Here is a 22,609-nt window from a genome sequence, read left to right on the forward strand (position 1 = left end):
AGATCTGTTCAAAATTGTGAGACAATACTTCACATTATCACAGTGGTACTTCCAATAGAAGTGAAAGACATTTTCTTACAAATACTTTATTAAACTTTGACAGTCAAATCTGAAGAAATAAAGAAGTGTCTTCTTTGACAATGGTTTGTACAGCGATGATAAAAAATTACATTTGGAGAAATTACAAAAGACCTGTTTTCAACGATTTATTTTAAAGTAAATGCATAACAGACACACATGCCTCGAAAAATAGACCAATCTTGGTTTTTCTTCTGTAAAAAGGGACCATATCAAAGTGGTGTCCTCTGATCCCAGCCTGAATTGTAAAGGTCAGCCTTTTAAAACTGTTGTTCTTTTCATTCAGCCAAAAATGTATTGTATATTCTACACATCCAGCAACACAGAAGTCTGACTCGCTGATGCCCCCGTCAAATTTTGGGAGTGCGACTCGATGAGGACCAGCTGCCTCAGGTACGCCTGTGTCAGTCCTCGCAACTCCTCCAGCGTATAGTCCTCGGGCATTGGTAGGCGGCTGATGTGTGGCGCCAGCTGAACCAAGGGCACGTCGAGGGCTTTGGGGGCGGAGTCACCCTGCTGCAGACTCAGGACCACTCGTAAAATATTCGACACTCGCTTGGCCATCTCTGTAGGGGGAGGGTTTTTGTTCAGACTTACTTCAGCACCAGAGCACCTGAGCAACTTACCTGACTGGGCAAGGCGGTCGCGGACCGAGTTGCAGGGCAGCAACTCAATCCTGCCACATAGGGAAGTCACGTCGTTGTGAAGGCGCTCAAGTTTATAACCGGATGATTCCAGCTGCAGCAGCAAAACAACAATTAAAAAAAAAAAAACTGTAACCAAAAGCCACTTGGGTCTCCGACTGTCCCACCTGCTGGACATCTTGTAACGTCTTGTTGACCCAGATATAGTCCAAGTACACCCTGCCTGACGTGTCCCAGTCCTGGATGGTGGCGCTACGCTCTGGGAACGCAAGACCCTCGAGGAACTCCAGGAGGAAGTTGTGGTCGTCGTTGATGATGCAGTCTGACAAAAAGCAAACATTCATTACCTGATGTTTGACGCGCCAACAGCAGGTGGTGTTCGTGAGCACCAACCTGCAGCCAGGTGCTGCATCAGGAGACGATGGCACTGGTTCCAGAAACCAGCCTTGTACAGATGCAGAGCCTCCTGACGGTGGTCTCCGTTACGATGCGCCCGAGTGGCCTTGGACTCGTGGATCCAGCACTCAGGGATCATCAGTTGCTCCACCAGGAATTGCTCCCGAGACACAGACTCTTCCGAGTCTTGCAGGGGGCAGTGAAGGTTCAGCATGTCTCGGACAGAGCGCTCGCGCTGCCTAAAGACGCAGAGGAAGGCAAGAGTGTTAAAACCCAGGGGACACTGACGGAGAGGCCAGGACTTACGCGTGGTCAGGGATATGCAGCAATACAAAGATGGCCAGGTGCCACAGGCCTGCGCTCTCCAGCTGAGCTGCGTAGCCAGAGTGGATGAGTCCTTGTCCCGAAACGCTCAGGTGGGTGTAGTGAAGAGACTGTAAAACACCCCAAAGGTGCCAGCTGAGACGGTGATCCAAACGGTCCCCAGTGATGGTCAGTGGGTCCAGAAGCTGCTGCAAGCTGTAGTGTCTGTCCACACAGAGGAGAAGCATGAGACACAGGAGGAGGGAGGGAGAGGGGAGAAGGAGATAAAGAGGGAGATAGGGAGTGACAGAGAGAGGGGAGACAGAGAGGGAGGGAGGGAGGGAGAGAGATTGAGAGAGACAGAGTGAAGGGGAGAAAGGGAGAGAGAGGAAGTGAAAGGGAGAAAGACAGAAAGAAAGAGTTCGAGAGAGGAGACAGAGCGGGAGGGAGAGAGAGAGATTGAGAGAGTGAGAGAGTAGGAGTAGGGGAGAAAGACAGAGGGAGAAAGGTAGCAAGACAGAGAGAAAGGAGAGCGGGGGGAGAGAGAGAGAAAGAGAGAGAAAAATAGGGGGAGAGAAAGGGAGAGCGACAGAGAGAACAAGAGAGACAGAAAGGGAGAGAAAGAGAGAGGGACAGAGATAGAGAGACAGCGTTTGTAGGAGATAGAGTGAGTGAGTGGGAGAGAGAGAGAACCTGTCGCTGTAGAGTTTCAGCAGGTGGTAGCACAGATCATAGAGGGGCTGCACAGACTCGTCTTCCTCGTCCTCCTGCAGCTGATTAGCCTCCATGTACGGCGGCAGGGGGGCACAGGCGTATTTCCCACTGTCACATGACCCCTATAGCGGATTGCACAATCCAGGAGTAAAGCAAACAAATTCATTTTTGTTAAAACGTAGCAGGTGAGCTCACCGGCCATGTGACTCACCTGGAATGCCTCCTCGTATCTGGTGAGGGCGTCGGCCACTGATGCAGTGGGCGGGAGCATGAACCACAGGTGCACAGCGACGCAGCGCTTCCAGTCCAACTGAGAACACACGTTGACCACCGAGTCTGACGATGTCCACACCTGCAACCGCACACACGCTTAAAGCCTGAACATGTTATGTGAGCTGAGCGATTTGGAGGGTGAGGTCATACAGGTTTCCCAGCCAGCAGTGCGAAGATGCGCAGCCTCTCCTCTGTCAGGTAGCTGTCTGTCTGCAGGCGGTTCCAGTCAGCCAGCTGCAGAGCAAGTAGGTCCCTGCAGTACTGAGAGCCCATGACTTGAGACAGTAACAGGGACAGACGGTGGTCTCCTGCAGGCAGCATTAGGGTCAGAACAACGGTCCACAGAGAGGAGAAGGACAGGAAGCAGAAAATGGCTGACCTTCCTGCTGGGCCAGGCGACAGGCCTCACTGATCCGGTTTCCTGTCAGGTAGCTGAAGACGCCGTCGGTGTGGTGGCCCTTCCCTGCCAGCGCCACTTCCTTCTCCACCCTGCAGGTGGTGCTGCGTGACAGCCAGGCTGAGAAGCTGCGCCTCCTCTCCAGTTGCTGTTCGTACTCGCTGCACGTCTCAGAGTCCGACTCCTGGCCAACGGACCCCAGACGACCCCAGAGGGCTTCGCAAAGAGTCCAGATTTGGGCCCAGTGACCCAACAAAACTACAAGAACATTTCTGTCAGACACCTAGAAGAACCAGGTCCAGATCACATGCTTAGTCGAATACTTACGATCGTCCTGTTCATCGCAGAGCTGGGTAATCCACTGGGCATATTCATGTAGTGCTGCCACACCGGGCTTCGGTTGAACCAGCGGACAAGCCGAACAGTCGGGAGCTGTAATGGTGCTATGCTTCAAACAAATCTCTAGAGGGCGTTGTAGTACTGCAGGGACATTCTCAGTAGCAGCCCTCCCTCCTGGAGGCTCAAGACGCTCTACCAGGACCTTGAACGGGCTGTCCTTCAAGCTGAGGATACAGAGCTCATTTTACATTAAAGAAATACCACCAAACACCTCGTCCATCCCCTAATATTATGCATAAATCCACAGGATACCGAATTAAGAGGCAGACAGACATTCAGTTGGCCTATATCACATGACCTCAATGGGTCCAAACCTACAGCTTCTGAAGCTTCACTCACAGCCAACACAACTGTCATTACACCCTTACGGTTTAGTCTTCACTGGTTTGGGCAGGAAGCTGAAGTCCATCTGGCTCCCAGCATCTGGGACATCAAAGTCTTTGGTGGAGGACGTAGCCAGAGGCTGTCCACAGTGCACCAAGGTCCAGCCGGGGCCCCAGCCGACCCTGAAGGACCGTCCAGAAAACAGACCACTGTCCATCAGCAAATTGCCCTGAAACAACACCAGTGTTTAATTTTATCACTTCTTTCAGTTCAGAAGACTAGTCTCAGTTCTCCACCTTTCCCCATGTCACTGATGCTTTGTGGGGGACGGGACCGCCTAGACGTCGTGCCCCCACAGTCCTAATTGCAGGCTCTGCTGGCTTCGTAGGCAGCAGGAAGGAAGGAGCTGGGGCTGCTGGCCACATCAGGGAGCGGGTGTCGACCCATGGAGACGCACGAGACTGAGGGGTCGGGGAACGAGGAGAGTTCGAAATCCCAGCTGTAAAGCGAGACTGTAAGAGACCCCCAACTGAAGACAAAAAAAAAAGTTAGCAGAATGAAAGCAAATTACACGGCCACTCTGACCATAATTAAATCTAAGAAAGGTAGATAAAGAGAACACATACGGGACTGTCTTGTCTGAGCGAAGGGGGCAGCAATTTGTGGTGACGGAGCATCAGAGATCTTCAATCCACTGTAATCTTTCAATACATAGTCATCTTCCTCATCCTCTGCGAACAGAGACGCCTTCATGATCTGCGCACAGACAAAAAAAAAAAAAAAGTGACGTGCCGCCATGTTTGAGGGACTGCGTTTTTTTCTTCTCTACCTGGAGGGTGTGGGGGTTGATTCCCAGTGAGGAGGCGAAGTGGCTGGAGGCCGAGATGCCGTTGTCTGTCAGCATCTGGCTCTCAAGCTTCCCTCCCATGGAGTCCAGTGGCTCCTCCTCTCCTTCCTCTCCCTGCAGGCACTCTGCTGTGAAACTCTGGGTAATGTCTGCCATGTCACTGTCCAACTCCACCACGGCGGCTGGGAGCTCTCCAACCGACTGAAAAAATAGGTATCGAGTACACAAAAGAGTGATACCTACAGTTCGACATTCACAGAGATGAGTAAAGCTGATACTGCATTACAAAATAAGATAAAGTGACAGTTTATCCTTTACAAGTAAAAAACACCATGATTATATGTTGATGTAACATAATGGAAACAAGAACACTTTCATGTATTTTGTAAGTTTTATTGATAACATTCAAAAACAAGTTAAAAATGTAAAGCCTCAACTCAAAAGCAGGGATGCTAAACTCTCTTTGCCAGACAGCTGGTTCACAGCTTTCACATTATAATAGCAGTAATAGCTTGCTAAGCGCCGAAGCAAAATCTATTCAGGCGGAGCTCAATTCAAATCAAGCAAGCTCTTTGATTTCTACATTCCAAAACGTCAATGACAACATGGTTTAATGCAGCAATATTGTGTAGCTCAAGATCATGGTTTAGGTGGTTTAATTTAGCTTTGTCTCCAGGTAAGATAGTCAAGTAGATGTTCTGGAAAATATTTTAATTGATGATTCACAACTAACAACACACCTATCATCTGATAAGATAGCAACTTGGTTTTAAAAGGCTAAACACTACTACTAAAAATCCCAAAGTAGATCCACAATTTATAATGCCGTTTGTATCAAAATACTTAAAAGCATCATGTATTGAATGCAAGATGCAATTATTAAATTAGTAAATATGACCTTAAGATGGAAACCCAACACTTTTTTCACAGAAGAATTGAGCTGTGTTCTCACAAAAAAACCATGGCAGCCATAACTGAAGCTGAAGTTGAAGTTTCTTACTTAATAAAGGAGCATTAAAAGTGAATGAGGCCAGTCTTTGCAACCACTCTGCATGCTGATCCCGGAGTCAAAATGTGCTCCAGAGCTCATCACTACATATTGGTATCTCTTTCTAATCTTCTGTCATGGGTGAAGATGGACGCAGGCAGCTCTACCTGAGCTGGTGGCGCAACCTGCTGCTGGGAAAGCTGGGACTGTTGCAGAGGTTTCGTCACAGGGAGAGACATGGTCTTCAGCTTTTTGGGGTCTGCTTGTAAGGGAACATCATCGTCCTCATCAGAGTCCTGGAGCCCATATTTGGAGAAGTGCGCCACCTAGTGAAGAGAAGATGACGAGATCATAATAGCAAACTGGAAATGCAATGAAATCCTCAAAACCTGCCTCCTCCAAAAAACTCCAAAAAAACACAAAATGCAATTCTTTCAAAGTTAGATAGTTAGATAGCTGGCAGTTGACAGAGAATGAATTGACCGGCGGAAGCGTAACCTTCACGGAGCTGCTGATGGGTGAAACAATACCTCAAAAACCCAGGAACCAGTCTCAGGTCGGTACTCCAGGAAGCGTGCACCCTGACGCCGGGAAGCTCTCTCAAGCCGACTTTCATATGCCATTTCTGTGAGGCGTTCAGGACTCCGAATTTGGAGACAAGTAGTTTTATCATTCGGCCAAACACCATCCAGGGTCACCTCAGCCCTCCTGAGCACCAACGAATGTCAAACTTCTTTACAATCAAAACTTGATTCTCAGCGAATGTACTCTCCGTCACCTGTTCAGACCCTCTCCCTCTGGCGGCTTATTCTTGTCATCTGGATAAACAATGACTTCTTTTCGTCTGAAGTGGACAATCTCATCCAGGTTGAGTCCGGTCACATTGATCACCCCAGGGAAGAAGACAGAACCATAGCCTGCAAGAGTTGGTCACAGGAGAACGGTCATGATGTGGTGAAGAAACACACGAGCAAACAAGAGCTACCTTTGCGGCCGATGGTGAAGTTTTCTACCACACACTCGCCGTTGTCATCCATTAGCTCAGCCAACTCGTCCAGGGACGGGATGGTAAAGTAGCCAGCACGATTAAGAACAATTCCTGTTCAACAAAGATTAGCAAGTTAATGATTAGCAAATAGGAAACAGGGCTTCTGATGTATCTCACCTGCTGGATGAGGTGGCAAAGACTCCAGCGGCTCCTCCTGCAGAGATTCTTCCCCAACAGACGCGGACACGTCCTCGCTGCTCAGCTACAAACACATAGAAAGATTAGCACAACAAGCAAGGAGCCCAACTGATCTGTTCCTTGTGACATCTGACCTCAAGACCACTTCTGGAAGACTTGTGCATGTTCAGCTCACTGATGGTGTCTTGTAGGCTCGTCTGGAGGCGGCCCTGGGGGATCGGCTTCGCAATGGGGTTCACATAGAACTGAGTCACTTCTGGGTCCTCGTCAGGTTGACCACTGGAGACTGTAACTTCCCTAACCTCATCGTCGTCCACCAAATGGCTGTGTTCAATAGAGAAAGAGGGTTCAAATTTTGAATGCTTGTTGCCTGTTTCACTTCGTATGTGTTCTTCAACAACACAAACCTGTGTCCGTTGTGTGGATACTCTGGAGGAGAGGAGAGTTCAGTGTCAGCCTCCTTGCTCAGTGGGCTGCTGTACTGACTTTTGTTCAGGTTTTTCAGAACTAATTTCTTGATGCTCTTCCTGTGAAGTGAACACAAAGAAAATCATGCAATCTTTTCTCTCCTGTTCTGTGTAACGTGAATCATATTCATATTGATCAGCGGTATAGAAACAATTACCGTGGCACAAACGATCCGTTAATAAGTGATGGCTCATCGTCGTCCAGGCAGTCAAACAGCTGAGATTTGGAGCCACTCAATGATGTCAGCGCTTTTGGGCGGACTCTTGTAGCGGGTCGAGGGGTCAGCTTGTAGTGAGTTGGTGTCGTCAGAGCTTTCTGAGCCGTAGGATTGGTTGGTTTCAGGCGCTGTGAGACAGAAGGCGATTAGCTTTAACAATCGATTTTATTTTCTTCAAGTGCATTCTATTCTATATAACTTTGCTCACCTCCTCCTTCTTCTTCGGGTCTGAGAGAGGGTTCCTAAACAATGGCGAGTCTCCATACGGCGAAAAGGCAAGCATGCTAAGTTGCCTCTGCAGTACGGCCTGTTGGGCTGCTGAGGCTCCAGGATCTGCCAGAGCTGGACAACAATAAAAACAAAAGATTCATTGGGAAAAGAAAATGAAATCACAATACTACTGAAAATTATGTGGTTACAAATGTTACTTGGCTTCATGCAAATTCAACTTAGAGTTAGCTGCTCACCAACTGGTTGCTGAGGATTCACGAAACCCAAGCTGCTGGTTCCGCTGTTGAAGCCAGATGTGCCGAAAGTTCCCATCGTTCCCAGTGTGGACCCCAGTTTGTTTTGGTTGTTTCCAAAGAGAGATGTCTGGCCAGTTCCCAGAGCTTTGCATACACAGTTATGCAGATGAACAGACATTAGCTCAATTAAAGCAGCATCATGGAGGTACATTTAAAAACATAGCTCAAGTTTTATGTCAAAGAGAATAAACACACCCGTACCAAAACCGGTCCCAAGGCCTGTTCCTAATCCTCCAGTGGCAGGCTTGTTCCCAAACAAGGTTCCTCCAGCAGGGTTGGTGCCAAAACCTGCCGAGGTTTAGGGAGAAAAATCTCAGCCGGCCATGTCTACAACAGCTACATCAAGCACAGCGAAATACAGAAAAAGTTCTACATAAAATCGTTACAAAAGAAAACATCTCAAATGTTGACCATTGCCCCACTGTGGCACTAATAAAAGCTATTTATTTAAATGATAAGACATACAGGCAGTAAAGCTTACCAAAGGTGGACTGGTTTGTTCCTGTCCCAAGTGTTAATGTAGGTTTGTTGCCAAACAGTCCTGTTCCAGTGCCAAAGGATGGAGCACTGGTGGTAGTAGTGCCGAAGCCTGCCGTCTTGTTTCCAAACAAATTCTGCTTCAAAAGCAGACACATATTTTACAAGCAATAATACATCGAGAATCCAATGTAAATGTAAGATAAAATACAGGTTCTTTGTTAAACTGAGCCAAACCTACCTGTGTTCCTACATTTCCAAATCCTCCACTCGGCTGACCAAACAGCCCAGTGGTGGTGCCAAAACCTGTAGCAGCGGCGCTCGTCTGCGCTGCACCAAACAATCCTGCTGACTGCGTCGCTGCAGTGTTCCCAAATAAACCCTTTTAAAAAGGCAGAGAGGAAGGAAAAGGGATATTTACTGGCCAGAAAATCAAAAACTTCAATTATATATAATGCAATGACCTAAACAATTACAATCAATACACATCATGACTAGGCACTATTATTTGTTAGGCAGTACTGAGAAATGGTGCTGTTGAGCATGTGTTAGGGACAGTTTGAAAGCAGCAAAGAGAAAAAAACATGATTGAGAACTTCTTATGCTTCTGTTCCATCATTACCGGAAATTTATGCATTTATTCAATAGATTTATTAATTTAGTGAGCATCCAATTGTGATGTTAAAGAACAAACTTAAGTAATCCCTTTCTACTCACCATGGTGCTGGAGCTGGTCTGACCCAGCGTGCTGTTGTTCCCAAAAGAGAACCCTGAACTCTGAGTTGTCGTTGGCTGACCAAAAGGCTTGAAGAGACTTCCAGCATTCTGTTGAGCAGGTTGACCAAAAAGTCCTCCTGCCGTGGCGTTGAAGCCACCAGTACCAGCTGGAAAATGAGAACATCGACAGTCACCAAATGATGATTAAACAAGTTAAAAGTACCAATAGCAAATGCAGAAAAGGTTTCAGTGTATTCTTGGACAGCCATTTAGCAGATTTTCTAACAATCTTTGAAAGAAAGACGATTTCTTACCAGAGCCAAAAGTGGTCTTGTTCTGCCCGAATGAAAAACTGGTATTAGAAGCTGATGACCCGAACAGTCCAGTGGTGGTGCTGGACGTAGCTGCGGCACCACCAAAGAGACCCCCTGTTCCTGCCACCATCTGGTTGGTGGGTCCCTTGCGGCCAGCCTGGTAGTCCTCCAGCCGCAGCTCCTGCAGGAAACATGCATCAATTCAAGTGATTCAAGCATGGTTCAGATGGAGAACAGAAAATCACTATCCGAAAACAAACCTCTAGCGACTTATTTTCATATTCCTTCATAGCAGTGATACACTGGTGTTTGGTGTTGATGCTGCTGGTCACGCCTGCTTTGACCATCGTATCACTTCCTGTTGGAGCCTACAAAGAAATGAAAGCGGCAGTGAAAACAGACGGCGACACAAAAGCAAAGATTTCAGAAAGCCTGAGACACTTACATTGAACTTCACTGTTGTTCCAGGCTGCTGAGTAGCAGAGAACCCAGAACCACCAAATAAAGAGTTTGTGCCACCAAATGGATTGGCTGTGGTATTAGTCGACCCAAACAGGCCACCGGTACTAGTACTGGTGCCAAAACCTACAAAACACGAATAAGAAAATAGTTAAACAACCTTGCCAAGAGACCCCAGGCATCAGCGTCAGTGACGAAGCTTGAACAATGCAAAACTTGTAACAAACAAACAAATTGTAACCTAAAGAAATACTGTGACACAAAATGCTGGTGATTAAATTTTGACCTATACTTAAAAGATAACGAATAATCGTACTTCCAAAGGTGTTAGGTTTGTTGGCTCCGAAAGCATTGCTGGGCTGTGAGAAGAGTCCAGTGCTCGTGCCAGTGGCTGTGTTTCCAAAAAGGCTTGTGGACGTCCCACCGGCGGTACCAAAGCCAAAGCCTGTGTTGGTGGATGAGGTGGCAGGCTGGCTGAATGTGGTCGATCCAAAAAGACCACCTGCAGTAAATGTGGACACAAACAAACAAATAAACACCATGGAAACACACTAATTGATTTTCTACAGTTTTGTAGGAAGAAGTCAATATTTTAAAACGAGACATTACGGACTAGAAGGTATAACACAGTTTAACAATACTATGATCAACACTAAACCAGGAAGAAGGCTATCTGTTGTACCTGGTTTGTTTTGTGTGGTTCCAAAAAGGCCGCCAGTGTTGGTGTTTGCCCCAAAAGCTGAAGTACCAAAACCGCCCGACGTACCAAACCCTGTGTCTGGAGACAGATTGTGAAATGTCATTACTTAAATGTTTTTCTACATTTTACTATAATGCAATGCTTTTGACCGTGTTGTGGGTATTTTGTGCTGCGGAACACTGAAAGTTATGGCATTACAGTACAGTACAGTGCAGATGTTCTCAACAGACTGCCCTTATGGAGCACGGAAACATGGCCATCAGAGACAGTCAAAGTACTGTGTTTTTTTTAGGTTTGCTACCAAGCAAGAGAGATAACTGGTCTTCAGATGTATTCACAAATAAAAATTACCTTGTTTATGCAAAAGCTGTTATGAACAGTGCTTTTATTAATAAGAATGATATTCTAACTAAAATGTATCATAGTACCAGGTCATACGAATTTGAGACATTATTTTACATACTGGATTTACAATGGACTCTTTCTCAGAATTGGAATAGAATTTTCAATCCTGCTCTGTTTTCTTTTACGATTTATTGTTGCACTAGTCATTTTTTTCACTGCAATGTCTGAAATGTTGTGATGGTATATGAAATGAGTCTGATATCTCAACATTGAAAAAATAAATAAATAAAAAATGTACCACAATGCAGAAAGGCAAAAATGTATTTCCCACATGTGGGAACGGGGGACCTAAGAGATTAAAGAATAAAACTCACTTTGCTGCCCAAAAGTGGATGAGGTACCAAAGCCTCCTGTCCCCCCACCAAAAGGTGTCCCAAATGACTTGTTGAACATCCTATCCTGCTTGATGTCCTGCAGGACAACGAAAGTAACCTGAAGGAAAACAAGACATTTTATACATCAAAATTATCTTCAACTTCCACATGACAAATTACCCATAAATCGCACACAACATCTTTTGGTTAATCTCTTTATAGAGTATGTGTCTCCGTCACTATTCTGAAATTTTGACTCAGACTTGGGGAAATCCAATCACGTGTTCACATAGGTTGTTTTTCTTTTGTATTCCCGGCTACACTTGCTGGTACACTCGCCAAAACGACCACTTAGTTATATGTTAGCAACTCGTCACGCTCCTATGTTGGTTGTCATTTTGGACATCTTGGATGGAACGCCGGTGCCAAAACTGACAGCAACTTTGGTCAACACGATGTAAACACAGCTAGGCGAGAAGCAAATCTAATGCAAATGCAAATGTGATTATATCTAAGCATTTATGTCCACGACAAATAATACACTACTCAACATGTGCTGGCTAATGTACTTTTAGAGAAAAATAATAATTCAACGTCTCTTGGCTAACGTTAGCCACCTAGCTTTCCGCTAGCCAGTTAGCTTTGCTGCGTAGTCAAAACAAAACTGAAAGCGCCTAAAAAAACTACTTAAGACGTGTAGTATTCACCCAAATCAGCAAAGGCCTCGTCCTGTGTCTGTCGCCGTTGTTAGGTCTCGTATTATAAATTCTCAATGCAATAAAAATGTTTCATCTGGACGTCAGCGACGCCGCGAGACACAACGAGGGAAAACTGCGCCTGGTGCGTTGCGACGTAATTTCATACGTCGACACATCTACGTCATGACGTAGCCTGTCATGTGACCGGCAACTTTTGAAAGTTGCTATTCGAATAAAGCGGGCTTTAAACTGTAAACATGCCGGGAGTCAAACAAACAAACGCAGTAACCAATTTGAGTTTCTGTCGTTCTTTAGCGTTCATGTCAGTTTGTGTTGTCCAGTTCACAATGTCGAAGTCTGACTGTTTTGTAACATTTAACATCTCTTTGTTTTATCTCAACGTTCACAACAAACACCACAATTTTAATTTTATTTAATGGTCTGTATTTGCTTCGAATCATAATTAAAGTAAATGTATTAGTATATTTTGTTATCGATATTATCAGCTAAAGGAGGTGATAATTAACATAGGTTACTTATTTTGATGATAGAAAACCACCAGCGAACAGCCAGAAAAAATGTATAATTGGCTTCATTCACTGAACTGTTTTTAAAATACATTTTTTTAATTATTCTGATTTATCTCAAATTAACAGCAGGTGACGCTGTTGCTCTAAAATACATCGATCAGCGCTTTAGTTCTGAATGATGCAATTCGAATTTCTTTCTTTCTTTTAGTTGATGGCCTGGATAAATGAAGCTCCTCATTTAGATACACATATAAGCGCTGGTTATTTTCCTTAGTTTATAAGTAGTACATGTTTGGTAAGTCCTGCGGATCATTGTATTCGATCCGATTTCTGATGTCTTCAGAAACACTGACACTCGAACAAAGGCCTGTCGTGATGGCTCTCTCTATACTGTATTTGAAATGGATTTCATTTGTTTTCAGATGTGTTTTCATTCGCTGCTTATCCAGGGCACAAAGGATCATCGCGGACTCTACTCATCCAAACTATGCACTGTTCTCCCTCCTGCCATCTGGCAGACGGTTCCGTAGCATCCGATGCAGAACCACCAGATTCAGGAACAGTTTTGTTCCTGGTGCTGTCAGGTTGCTGAACATGGGACAATAGCGGCAATACTGTTTATTTGTTCAATTGTACATCCTCTGGACTGGCACTTATCTATTATTATTTTATTATTATTTATCTATCTATTTATTTTTGGACATTTCGTTTGTTTTTGGAAACTGGAGGCCTCAGACCGAAATTTCGTTGCCATCATATAGTAATATGTTTTGTGCAATGACAATAAAGAAAGTCTAAGTCTAAGTCTAAGTCTAACATCAAATTGTTAGATTCAATTGATCTATCGAAGAAAAAATGTGGTTCTGTACTTGAAGCGTAAAGTGAGCAACCTGGTGGAGGATATGAGAACTCAAAATCATGATCCATTTCAAATGCCTTTTTTTCCTTGTTGGCCTTCATTTATGAATAAAAATACAAATTGCAAAAATGGCTTTGCCCTGTCCCCGGGAGATTATCTGTGTCCTGCTGAATACCTAGGTTTGTTTATGTTCATGAGATGATGATTGATATTCAGATTTTATTGTACATTCCCAGGCCTCTGATTAATGAGATTTTAATGAATAAGTCAATTTTACAGCGAGGACTGCGAGGTATTGAAATATCATCAGTGATGAGAATGACTCACTGGTAGATAATAAAGCTGCCTGAAATGTCTGTCTGTGCTCATGTCCTCATGTTTTGTTTTTTTTAAATCAAAAAATGGGAGAGAAAAAACAAACAAACAGGTGCTGTCTTCATTTTATTGCTCCAGTGAGTGTTCACTTCATTACAGTCGTTCTTCATTCATGTGGAAATGCCTGCGATATTATGTCACAGCAAAGAGTGTGGGGAGGAGCTTTAAATATTTAACAAATAAAGTCTAAAATAAAAGTTTTAGGAGCATGTATGGATGCTCTGGTTTTATATATATATATATATATATTCAGTCAACAAGAATCAGAGACAGAGACAGAACACCAACACCTCAGTCCATCTCTGCGTCGGCAGGAAGACACAATTCAGATTGCTGTCTTGAATGAGAGTTCCACCACTGTCTTATCAGCAGCTCACAATTCTTCAGAGTGGCTCAAGTGAGGGCTGTGCACCAGGGCTGTGTGGAGGCGAGAATGGCGAGAACCAGGGGCAACACTGAGAGCGTAAGCCTCTCACACCCTCACTGCAGCGTCACACTGAACACATCAGATACCCCTTAATGTCAAGAGTTTGATAATGAAAAAAATAAAAAACGTTCACAGAAAAAGTTCAGAACCTGAAGGGAGCCTTCATTTCCCAGCCACCTCAATTGACTACTGTTGATCAATAAATTTCTTTGCAAATACAGATTTCTTTTGTGCCTTTCCTAAGTTTGTGCAAAAGTTTTCACGAACAAAATTTCCCGAACAAAAACGTCAGTCTTTGAATGGGTGTGTTTTTGCCTTCTTTCCCTCCTCTCTCTTTTCAGCAGCCCTGCACTTCTGTGATCTGGTTGCAGCCAAGTAGGATCATAGGCGTCGCCTCCTCTGTATATATCACTAGGTATCAAGTATCTAACTAATTTGCTCCACAGGTCAGCAGGTTTGTCTGGGTCTGCAACAAACACCATGTGGTAAAACAAGTGTCTCAATATAAAGTTCAACCCTCAGCGGAAACAGACAGCATTGATTTACGTCGATGGCAAAGGTAATACCAGAGAATAGGACTAAGGGCTTGATCACGGAGACCATAGATGACTGAGCTGAGACATCTGGGGAACAGAAAAATACACACATACAATACACTCTGCACACGAGCGAAGTCCAGCCTGATTAAGGTTCTTGCCAAGGCCATGATTATAGCATTATACGTGGTTGAGAAGACGGTGAAGCAAAGCTGAACCAGGTGAAGCAGCAGAGTCTTCCGAACTTTCTGGACAGAGCTTTTGTCGGTGGAGGCCGACCTCGCTGCGATTATCACCCCAATATAGCTCGAAATGATGACCACAGCGACCAGCACAAACAAAAGATAGGAGAAGACTTTCAAATGCAGGTCCACATTTGGCACCAGAATCATAGTTAGTGTGGTACAAATATCATCCATTTGAAGACTCTCCAGGTTCTGAATGGGAGACCTGAGAATCAGCAGAATATGTGTTAGGATGTTCAGAAAGCTGAAGCTCCACACCATGACAATAGCACCACCCGTTGTCTTGAAAGTGACGATGGTTGCATGTCTGAGTGGGTAGCACACCGCCACGTATCTCTCCACAGACATCACCACCAGTGTCAGCGGAGAGATGTTACCTGTGAGACTGGCAGACAGAACCAGAAGCCCACAGACTGGGTATAATATCAGCATTTGGGCGTTAGCCATGAAATACAGCAGCTGACTCAGCATCACGTAGATGGTGTCTGCGAACAGGAGGTTAGTCAGCAGAATATATCTTGAGGTCTCACGAAACACACGCTTACTTATTAATGTGACCATCATGAGGATGTTAATGAAGAAAAAACCTAAACATGGAATCATAATGACCGTGAAGAGTGCCATTCTTTCCGTGAAGTCCTGATGCCGATCCTCCACACTGCTGTTGGGCATCGTCGTCGGTCTGTGGAGAGAAAGGCTCAAAACAAATGATAGTTGTTGGCAGTACCCTAAAGCATCATGTCGAGATGCTGCGCTAGAGGTAGGGTGCGGTAATGTGGAATGTTCCACTGAAATCAGCCCTTTTTAAAGTCAACCATGAGCACGTCACATGGACAGCGGACACCACAGGGAATGGTTACACAACTTGTTTTTGGTGGAGTTGTGAGTTGTGTGGACTGGATGTGGTGAAAAGGAAATGGCCCCATAGTTTCGACGTCGTGCAATCTGACATCTAAAGTTGAAAATTGTGTATATTTAGTTTGTGGTCACATTTCAATCTAGAAATTCATAGTTATCCAGTCACGTATCAAGCACTCATGACAGATTTTGGAGATGTGGAGGCGTGTGTTGTTTTTGGGATGCTTCCTGGAAATATTGCAAGTAGTCGACTCACTTGCTTCTTGAATGAAGGGTCAACTAAATAGGTTTGTGCTCTAAGCTGACTCCCTGCTGTCTCAACACGAAGTTGAAAGGGTGAAACTATTGTTTTGCATTATCAATTGAATAACTGTGTACTGAGAGGTCCTGTACATGTCAGCCAGAGCAGGAAGTAGAACAGACGTACTTGGCAAATGACCTGTTGGTTGGGTTGCTCCTGTGCTTAACTCACCAGCTATAGCTACAAAGTGAAATGCAATAGCTCTTGGTGGAGCTCCCCGGTGGAGAATGATAGAGAAATACACACATCATGAACAGGGTCAGAAAGACTTTATTGTATAAAAACTTTGATGGGAGAAAAGGGCATCACACTCTCACCTCACTCTGGACTTTTCACAGTGGAAGGATGTGAGTCAAGTCAAAGTGTACAGCAACATATATTAATGATCTCAAATAGAGGAACAAAGTACAAATAAAGTTCTCTAAATTTTCGACTTCAAATCAGCATGTCAGGAGCATAAAAAGATGAGGAAACTACAATAATATTTTTCAAGTTAACAGATGTATGCAAACATGAGTGTTGCCCATCATGGGTAAGAAGCACTTTTATAATTGTTCCATGAATTAAGAGGGGGATTATTTACCATTTAGGAAGAGCGGCTGCAGTGTCACGAGTCAAGGACGTGGAGCGGGACCCAAGCGCAGTGGTGAAAGGCACAGGATCGAGTCAAAAAAAATTTTAATAATCAAATAAAATCAAAGGAAAGCGTCACCAAACCGGGAGAAACAAAGCAAAAGCTCTGAATGTACAAACGGAGTAACCAAACTAACAGAAGTCCAATAAACATGAATAAGAGTCCAACAGAAAGCGTCACCGAACCGGGAGAAAACTAACTTAAATCACAGGGAACTAGAGGAGACGAAAGCACAATGAACTGAAAGTCAATCACAAAAGAAACCAGAAAGCACGCGGAAACAGGAAGAAACAAAACACTAACTCAGGCACCAGGGTTTCAGAGTATGTAATCAAAAATGAACAAACTGGAGCACAGCGAGAGAACAAACAAGGAAAACCAATTTACCACAGGGAACAATAGTAGAGCGTCACCGAACCGGGAGAATCAAACGGACTTAAAACACAGGAACTAGAGGAGACGATCTGGCACACGTTGCTGGAGTCCAGGTGTTTTTGTACATGGGTGATCAGGGATTGATTGGCTCCAGCCGTGTGCCACAGGAACAGGAAGAAACGGAGGGAGAAAACAAAAACAGGACTCACGTGCCAAAATAAGAGCAGAGTCATGACATGCAGATGTGATTCAACCTGCACAGATACATTATCACATCACATGACCACCTGACAGGAGCCCGGGAATCTCTAATGTAAAAGTAAACATTTCTAGCTCGCTTTTCTCACTTGTGTTTGATGTCTGTACGAGATTCTTTCCTCATGACGAATGAAAGGTGCCCACGGTACTGTTAGCGTTACAGGCCACATCAAGTTTGAAACATGTGGATGCTTTAGTTTTAGCTTCATCCAGGTTCTAAAATCACAGACACTTTTACTAAAACGTGTTGGGATTCAGTTGGTAGATCAATTCTGGCCAGCTCCTGGGTCTACAGTTCAATTTTGAGTTTATTAGCTGCAGGTTAACTGACAGCTGACCTCAGGGCTATGAAATATAGAGCGGGACCATTAGAAAGCGTGTAAAAAAAAAAGTTATTCAGCTTCAGTCCCCTGCCCCTCCAAGATTTGTTGCCTGATATTGCTGCAGATATATTTTATTCAATCGGCATCATTTATGGCCTTTAATGAAGGTTCCAACAGATGTCATTATACAGACATAAACAGGCACAAATGATCTTTATTGTTTTCTATATTGTTTACAAAAAAAAATAACTAAGTTCTTCACAGTTTCATCATGTCAGTTCACAACCACGTCAGAAGTCAAGAAATAACGGAGAACGTGATTCAAAACAGAACAAATAAATGAATTAATATTTAGTAGTCCTGGCAATAGCACACAGTAGAAAGCATGGAGTGGCCCCAAAGGTTTGTTCTCACCACTGTAGATGCATTTCCAACCTGTGATGTTCAATCACTTAGTGTGAGTCAGTGTCTCGGAGTAGAACACAATAGTACTGAGATCTGAGTCTATACACCTCAAGTGAGTCCTGTGGTGGAATTTCTTGACTTCAATGAAGAGCGAATTGTGTTTTTTGAATGTTTATTGAAGAATCTTTGCAAAGAGAGTGAGAATACAAGCTCACAGTATCAAGTTGAAACTCTCACTGAGGAATTCTCAGCGAGCATACACTTTAATCACTGGACAGGAGGGGTACACAGTAACATTGAAGATAGCAAGCAAGAATGGAGCAACAACCTTGAGCAGCAGTGAGACGGTCAGTCTGCATTCTGAGTTCTGATAACAAGGAGGAATGGAACAACCAAAACCAATGAGGCTTCACCAGTAACTTTCCATTAGTCTGAACAGAAACAACATTATTCCATCTCAGTCCACAGCAGATATTAGACAAGAGGATGGGCCTGATGTCCTGGTCTCTCAGACCATAGTTCAGGCATCAGGCTGTTGACGTTGTCTGACTGAGAACTGAAGCTGATGTTATTTCATAAATGACAGATAAAATGATGACAATATGACACATCATAACAGGCGAAGCTGAAGAGATCAGTGTTCAGCTGACACAAGTCATGGATCAGGACTATGGTGAGATCTGATTCTTTACACTCACTGTGAGTCCACAGCAGAGATTCGACAGGAGGATGGGTCTGATGGCCTGATCCCTGAGGCCATAGATGAGAGGACTCAAACCTCTGGGTAGAAGCATGAGAAACACATATGTGACATTCATGAGACGTACAAAATTGATCCAGCTCATCACTTGAAAAAGAACTACGGACACAGGAAGGGATATTCTGGGGGACAGACCGAGCACCAGCTGGATCATGTGCAGCAGCAGAGTACTCTGAGCCTTCCGGGCAGAATTTCTGTCAGATGATGCTGTCCTGGCTGTGATCACCACTGCAATAAAACTGAAAATTATTATTATGCCTGCAGAAGATAACACAAAAATATTGTAGACTTGATCATATTCAGCAGCCACTGGAGTCAAGACAACGACAAATATGTCACATATTGCATTCATGTCTAGACTGTCCAGTTCTTCAAATGGAAACTGACACATCAGCGCAACACGGATCAGAACATTGACAAAAGAGAAAGCCCACACCAGAGCGATGGCTGCTGCTGTGGATCTCAAGGTGACGATGGAGGAGTGTCTGAGAGGAAAACACACAGCCACATATCTCTCTATAGACATCTCAGCCAGTGTGAGAGGAAAGATGCTCTCTGTCAGCATGGCATAGAGGATTAATGTGCCACACACAGGATATGTTAAGAAAGCTCTGCTGTTAGCAATGAAGTACATGATCTGACTGATCATCATGTAGAGTGAGTCTGCAACAAGAAGGTTTGTCAGAAGAACATAGCGGGACGTCTCCCGAAACACTTCTCAGGGTGAACAGAATGATGGCATTAATGGTTAGCAGCACAACACACGGCACACCAGTGAAAACAGAGACCATGATTCACTCCTGCTCTGACTGAAGCTCCACAGCCACACTGCTGTTAGACACCATGATACATCTGCAGGATCAGAGAAAGAACATTCAACATCAATTGCTGATGAAGGAAGACAAAAAAAACCTCCATGAGGGAGGATCAGGTCAGCAGCTCTGGAGCTCCTATTTAAGATGGAGATCCAGGGGGCAGGATCAGATGTCCACTTGGAAACCAGTTGAGTGACAGACATTGCAGGAGCAAGTCACTGATCGATGGAGTGCGCCCAGCTTTTGACTGGACTCCATAGAAATACATACAGCTATTGAGCTTGGAGTAGTCAAAGGGCACTGGAGTTTTTGGGGTGTGGGCGGCCTGGCGTAGCGCTGCTTCCAGTTGACAAACAGTGACACGAGAGTTGACTTGACTTTGACTTGCTACTCATGACTTGACACTTGATTGGGACTTGCATATAATGACTTGACAAGTGCTTTCTTCTTTATGTGAATTATTACAAATATTCAGGATTTTTTTTTTCAAACTTGCGGTTCTCATGCAAACATGGCAACCTGAGTGTATGATCAAATGATGCTTGAACTAATACAGGACATGATTTGGATGTGTCCTGAATGCACCGTCGAGGTTCCAGCTCCCAGTGAGTGAACACTGTCTCCTGTCTCACGCATCAAGCGATCACATTCTAATTTGCTCTCCTCAATACCTGCTATGTAAATTGTCACCGCTACTTGTCCAGTTGTAAACATCAAATCTCACACTCCAAGCTGAGGTCAAAGCTTGAGAGGCCTTGCGTATACAACGCTATTTACAGAACCTTCATGACTGATTTTATTGACTACAGGCAGAAAAAGAAAGGGAGACCATGTTGTGGTTTGTTTTTGATGGTTTTGTGATGTCACATTTGATATGATGGATATAGATATAACAGTGTCACATGTCTTCAAAATACAGTTCCAGTATTTTCTAAAGTTGATGACTTTAGTTGTGCAAATCACACCAGCTGTAACAATGATGTAAAAGTGGAAATTCTAGGTCACGTTTCCCTCTTTTGTCACGTTTGTTTTCTCGACAAGATGCTTTCCTCATCAGTAATGAGAGGTGTCAACCCTAGTGTTAGCATGACAAACTACATCAATTTGAGACACGTTGATGCTTTTGTTTTAGCTTCATCCAGCTTCTCACATCACAGACACTTTTGCTGGAATGTGTTATGATTCAGTAGGCAGATCCAAGATTTGTTGCCTGATATTGCTGCAGATATATTTTATTCAATTGCCATCATTTATGGCTCATAATAAAGTTTCCAACAGATGTCTCTGCATTATACAGACATAAACAAACACAAATTGTATTAACTGTTTTCTTTATTGTTCACAAGAAAAAATAACTAAATTCTTCACAGTTTCAGCGTTTCAGTTCACAGCGTTGTCAGAAATCAAGAAATAACAGAGAATGTGCTTCAAAACGGAACAAAAAAATGATGAATTAATGTTTAGTATAATGACACAAAATGATTTAATGACACAAGACCAAAACCTTAGCAGCTGATTTATCAAGACATTGAAAATACATGACATTTATGCCTATTGTATAAATTGTCTGTCAAAATCAATGAAACTTTCAGCACCTTAACAGGAAGAGAAACCCATCAAAATTAAACAAAAAATAGAACTTAAGATGACAAAACACTGATTTTATAGACATGTTTCTTTGTAAAAACTGAAACAATAATTCCAATGTTTTGCTTTGATTAAACAATCACTGGTGTAATCGTCATATTTTAAAGAAAGAACCAAGAATACACAAACGGAGAGCGCACGTGACTGTCAGCGCTGCTCCAGCAGATGGCGCACCAGATAACAGTCTCTGGCCTCTGTGCCAAGAGCTGACTTTGCTCTGAAGCACAGAAGACATGTGACAGAATCTCTTCTGTGAATCCGCACTGTAATGTGACAGTCATAAAAGATACATAAATAAAGAGTTCCTTGCAGTGGAGCACTGTTCAGGCATCAGGCTGTTGACGCTGTCTGACTGAGAACTGAAGCTGATCTTCTTTCATAAATGACAGATAAAATGATGATGATAACACACATCATAACAGGCGAAGCTCAAGAGATCAGTGTTCAGCTGACACAAGTCATGGATCAAGACTATGGTGAGATCTGATTCTTTACACTCAGTGTGAGTCCACAGCAGAGATTCGACAGGAGGATGGGTCTGATGGCCTGATCCCTGAGGCCATAGATGAGAGGACTCAAACCTCTGGGTAGAAGCATAATCAACACATATGTGACATTCATGAGACGTACGTAATTGATCCAGCTCATCACTTGAAAAAGAACTACGGACACAGGAAGGGATATTCTGGGGGACAGACCGAGCACCAGCTGGATCATGTGCAGCAGTAGAGTTCTCTGAGCCTTCCGGGCAGAATTTCTGTCAGATGATGCTGTCCTGGCTGTGATCACCACTGCAATAAAACTGAAAATTATTATTATACCTGCAGAAGATAACACAAAAATATTGTAGACTTGATCATATTCAGCAGCCACTGGAGTCAAGACAACGACAAATATGTCACATATTGCATTCATGTCCAGACTGTCCAGTTCTTCAAATGGAAACTGACACATCAGCGCAACACGGATCAGAACATTGACACAAGAGAAAGCCCACACTAGAGCGATGGCTGCTGCTGTGGATCTCATGGTGACGATGGAGGAGTGTCTGAGAGGAAAACACACAGCCACATATCTCTCTATAGACATCACAGCCAGCGTGAGAGGAAAGACGCTTTCTGTCAGCATGGCATAGAGGATTAATGTGCCACACACAGGATATGACAAGACAACTCTGCTGTTAGCTAAGATGTACAGAACCTGACTGATCAACAAGTAGAGCGAGTCTGCAACAAGAAGGTTAGTCAGAAGAACATAGCGGGACGTCTCCCGAAACGCTTGGTTACTCCTCAGGGTGAACAGAATGATGGCATTAATGGTTAGCAGCACAACACACGGCACACCAGTGAAAACAGAGACCATGATTCGCTCCAGCTCTGACTGCAGCTCCACAGCCACACTGCTGTTAGACACCAT

General features: G+C 44.0%; 3 protein-coding genes across 8 annotated transcripts; all 3 read right to left on the reverse strand.

Annotated features, from left to right (window-relative positions):
- Positions 1-2: 2 nt before the first annotated feature.
- Positions 3-11,995, reverse strand: nup98 (nucleoporin 98 and 96 precursor). 6 transcript variants are annotated; one of them, XM_053847689.1, is made up of 35 exons: positions 11,855-11,995; positions 11,148-11,265; positions 10,411-10,506; positions 10,045-10,233; positions 9,715-9,854; positions 9,530-9,637; positions 9,270-9,450; positions 8,956-9,122; positions 8,480-8,620; positions 8,243-8,378; positions 7,957-8,049; positions 7,702-7,845; positions 7,443-7,576; positions 7,175-7,362; positions 6,957-7,076; positions 6,684-6,873; positions 6,529-6,613; positions 6,349-6,462; positions 6,142-6,280; positions 5,894-6,071; positions 5,531-5,689; positions 4,358-4,576; positions 4,155-4,284; positions 3,825-4,057; positions 3,573-3,757; positions 3,133-3,368; positions 2,788-3,063; positions 2,559-2,716; positions 2,347-2,487; positions 2,115-2,257; positions 1,425-1,646; positions 1,116-1,357; positions 890-1,044; positions 705-816; positions 3-644 (listed from the first exon to the last, which is right to left on the reverse strand). In XM_053847689.1, the coding sequence occupies exons 2-35, from the start codon at positions 11,224-11,226 to the stop codon at positions 385-387; spliced, it is 5,493 nt and encodes a 1,830-aa protein (XP_053703664.1). In that variant the 5' UTR covers positions 11,227-11,265; positions 11,855-11,995; the 3' UTR covers positions 3-384. The 6 variants fall into 6 exon arrangements, with proteins under 6 accessions (XP_053703664.1, XP_053703662.1, XP_053703661.1 ...); XM_053847687.1 differs by having other exon boundaries at positions 8,243-8,375; positions 10,045-10,239; XM_053847686.1 differs by having other exon boundaries at positions 10,045-10,239.
- A 2,552-nt stretch (positions 11,996-14,547) lies between these two features.
- Positions 14,548-19,296, reverse strand: LOC128748066 (odorant receptor 131-2-like). The gene is made up of 4 exons (XM_053846457.1): positions 19,204-19,296; positions 19,071-19,113; positions 18,867-18,989; positions 14,548-15,545 (listed from the first exon to the last, which is right to left on the reverse strand). The coding sequence occupies exons 1-4, from the start codon at positions 19,294-19,296 to the stop codon at positions 14,548-14,550; spliced, it is 1,257 nt and encodes a 418-aa protein (XP_053702432.1).
- A 2,368-nt stretch (positions 19,297-21,664) lies between these two features.
- Positions 21,665-22,609, reverse strand: LOC128748068 (odorant receptor 131-2-like). Its single transcript, XM_053846458.1, has one exon. It carries the CDS (start codon positions 22,607-22,609, stop codon positions 21,665-21,667), a length of 945 nt encoding a protein of 314 aa, XP_053702433.1.

The sequence above is a fragment of the Synchiropus splendidus genome, chromosome 17, assembly GCF_027744825.2.
Source record: "Synchiropus splendidus isolate RoL2022-P1 chromosome 17, RoL_Sspl_1.0, whole genome shotgun sequence".
Taxonomy (NCBI): Eukaryota; Metazoa; Chordata; class Actinopteri; order Syngnathiformes; family Callionymidae; genus Synchiropus; species Synchiropus splendidus.

Excerpts from the sequence above, each read along its gene's own strand:
- LOC128748068 (XM_053846458.1), bottom strand. The coding sequence starts at position 22,609 with ATGGTGTCTAACAGCAGTGTGGCTGTGGAGCTGCAGTCAGAGCTGGAG.
- LOC128748066 (XM_053846457.1), bottom strand. The coding sequence starts at position 19,296 with ATGCTGACAGAGAGCATCTTTCCTCTCACACTGGCTGAGATGTCTATA. Across the intron at positions 19,114-19,203 it reads CTCTCAGACACTCCTCCATC|TTTCCATTTGAAGAACTGGA; the intron begins GTCACCTTGAGA and ends CTGATGTGTCAG. Across the intron at positions 18,990-19,070 it reads TCTAGACATGAATGCAATAT|GCATAATAATAATTTTCAGT; the intron begins GTGACATATTTG and ends TATCTTCTGCAG.
- nup98 (XM_053847686.1), bottom strand. The coding sequence starts at position 11,226 with ATGTTCAACAAGTCATTTGGGACACCTTTTGGTGGGGGGACAGGAGGC. Across the intron at positions 7,577-7,701 it reads GAATCCTCAGCAACCAGTTG|CTCTGGCAGATCCTGGAGCC; the intron begins GTGAGCAGCTAA and ends ATTGTTGTCCAG. Across the intron at positions 817-889 it reads CGTTACAAGATGTCCAGCAG|CTGGAATCATCCGGTTATAA; the intron begins GTGGGACAGTCG and ends TTGCTGCTGCAG.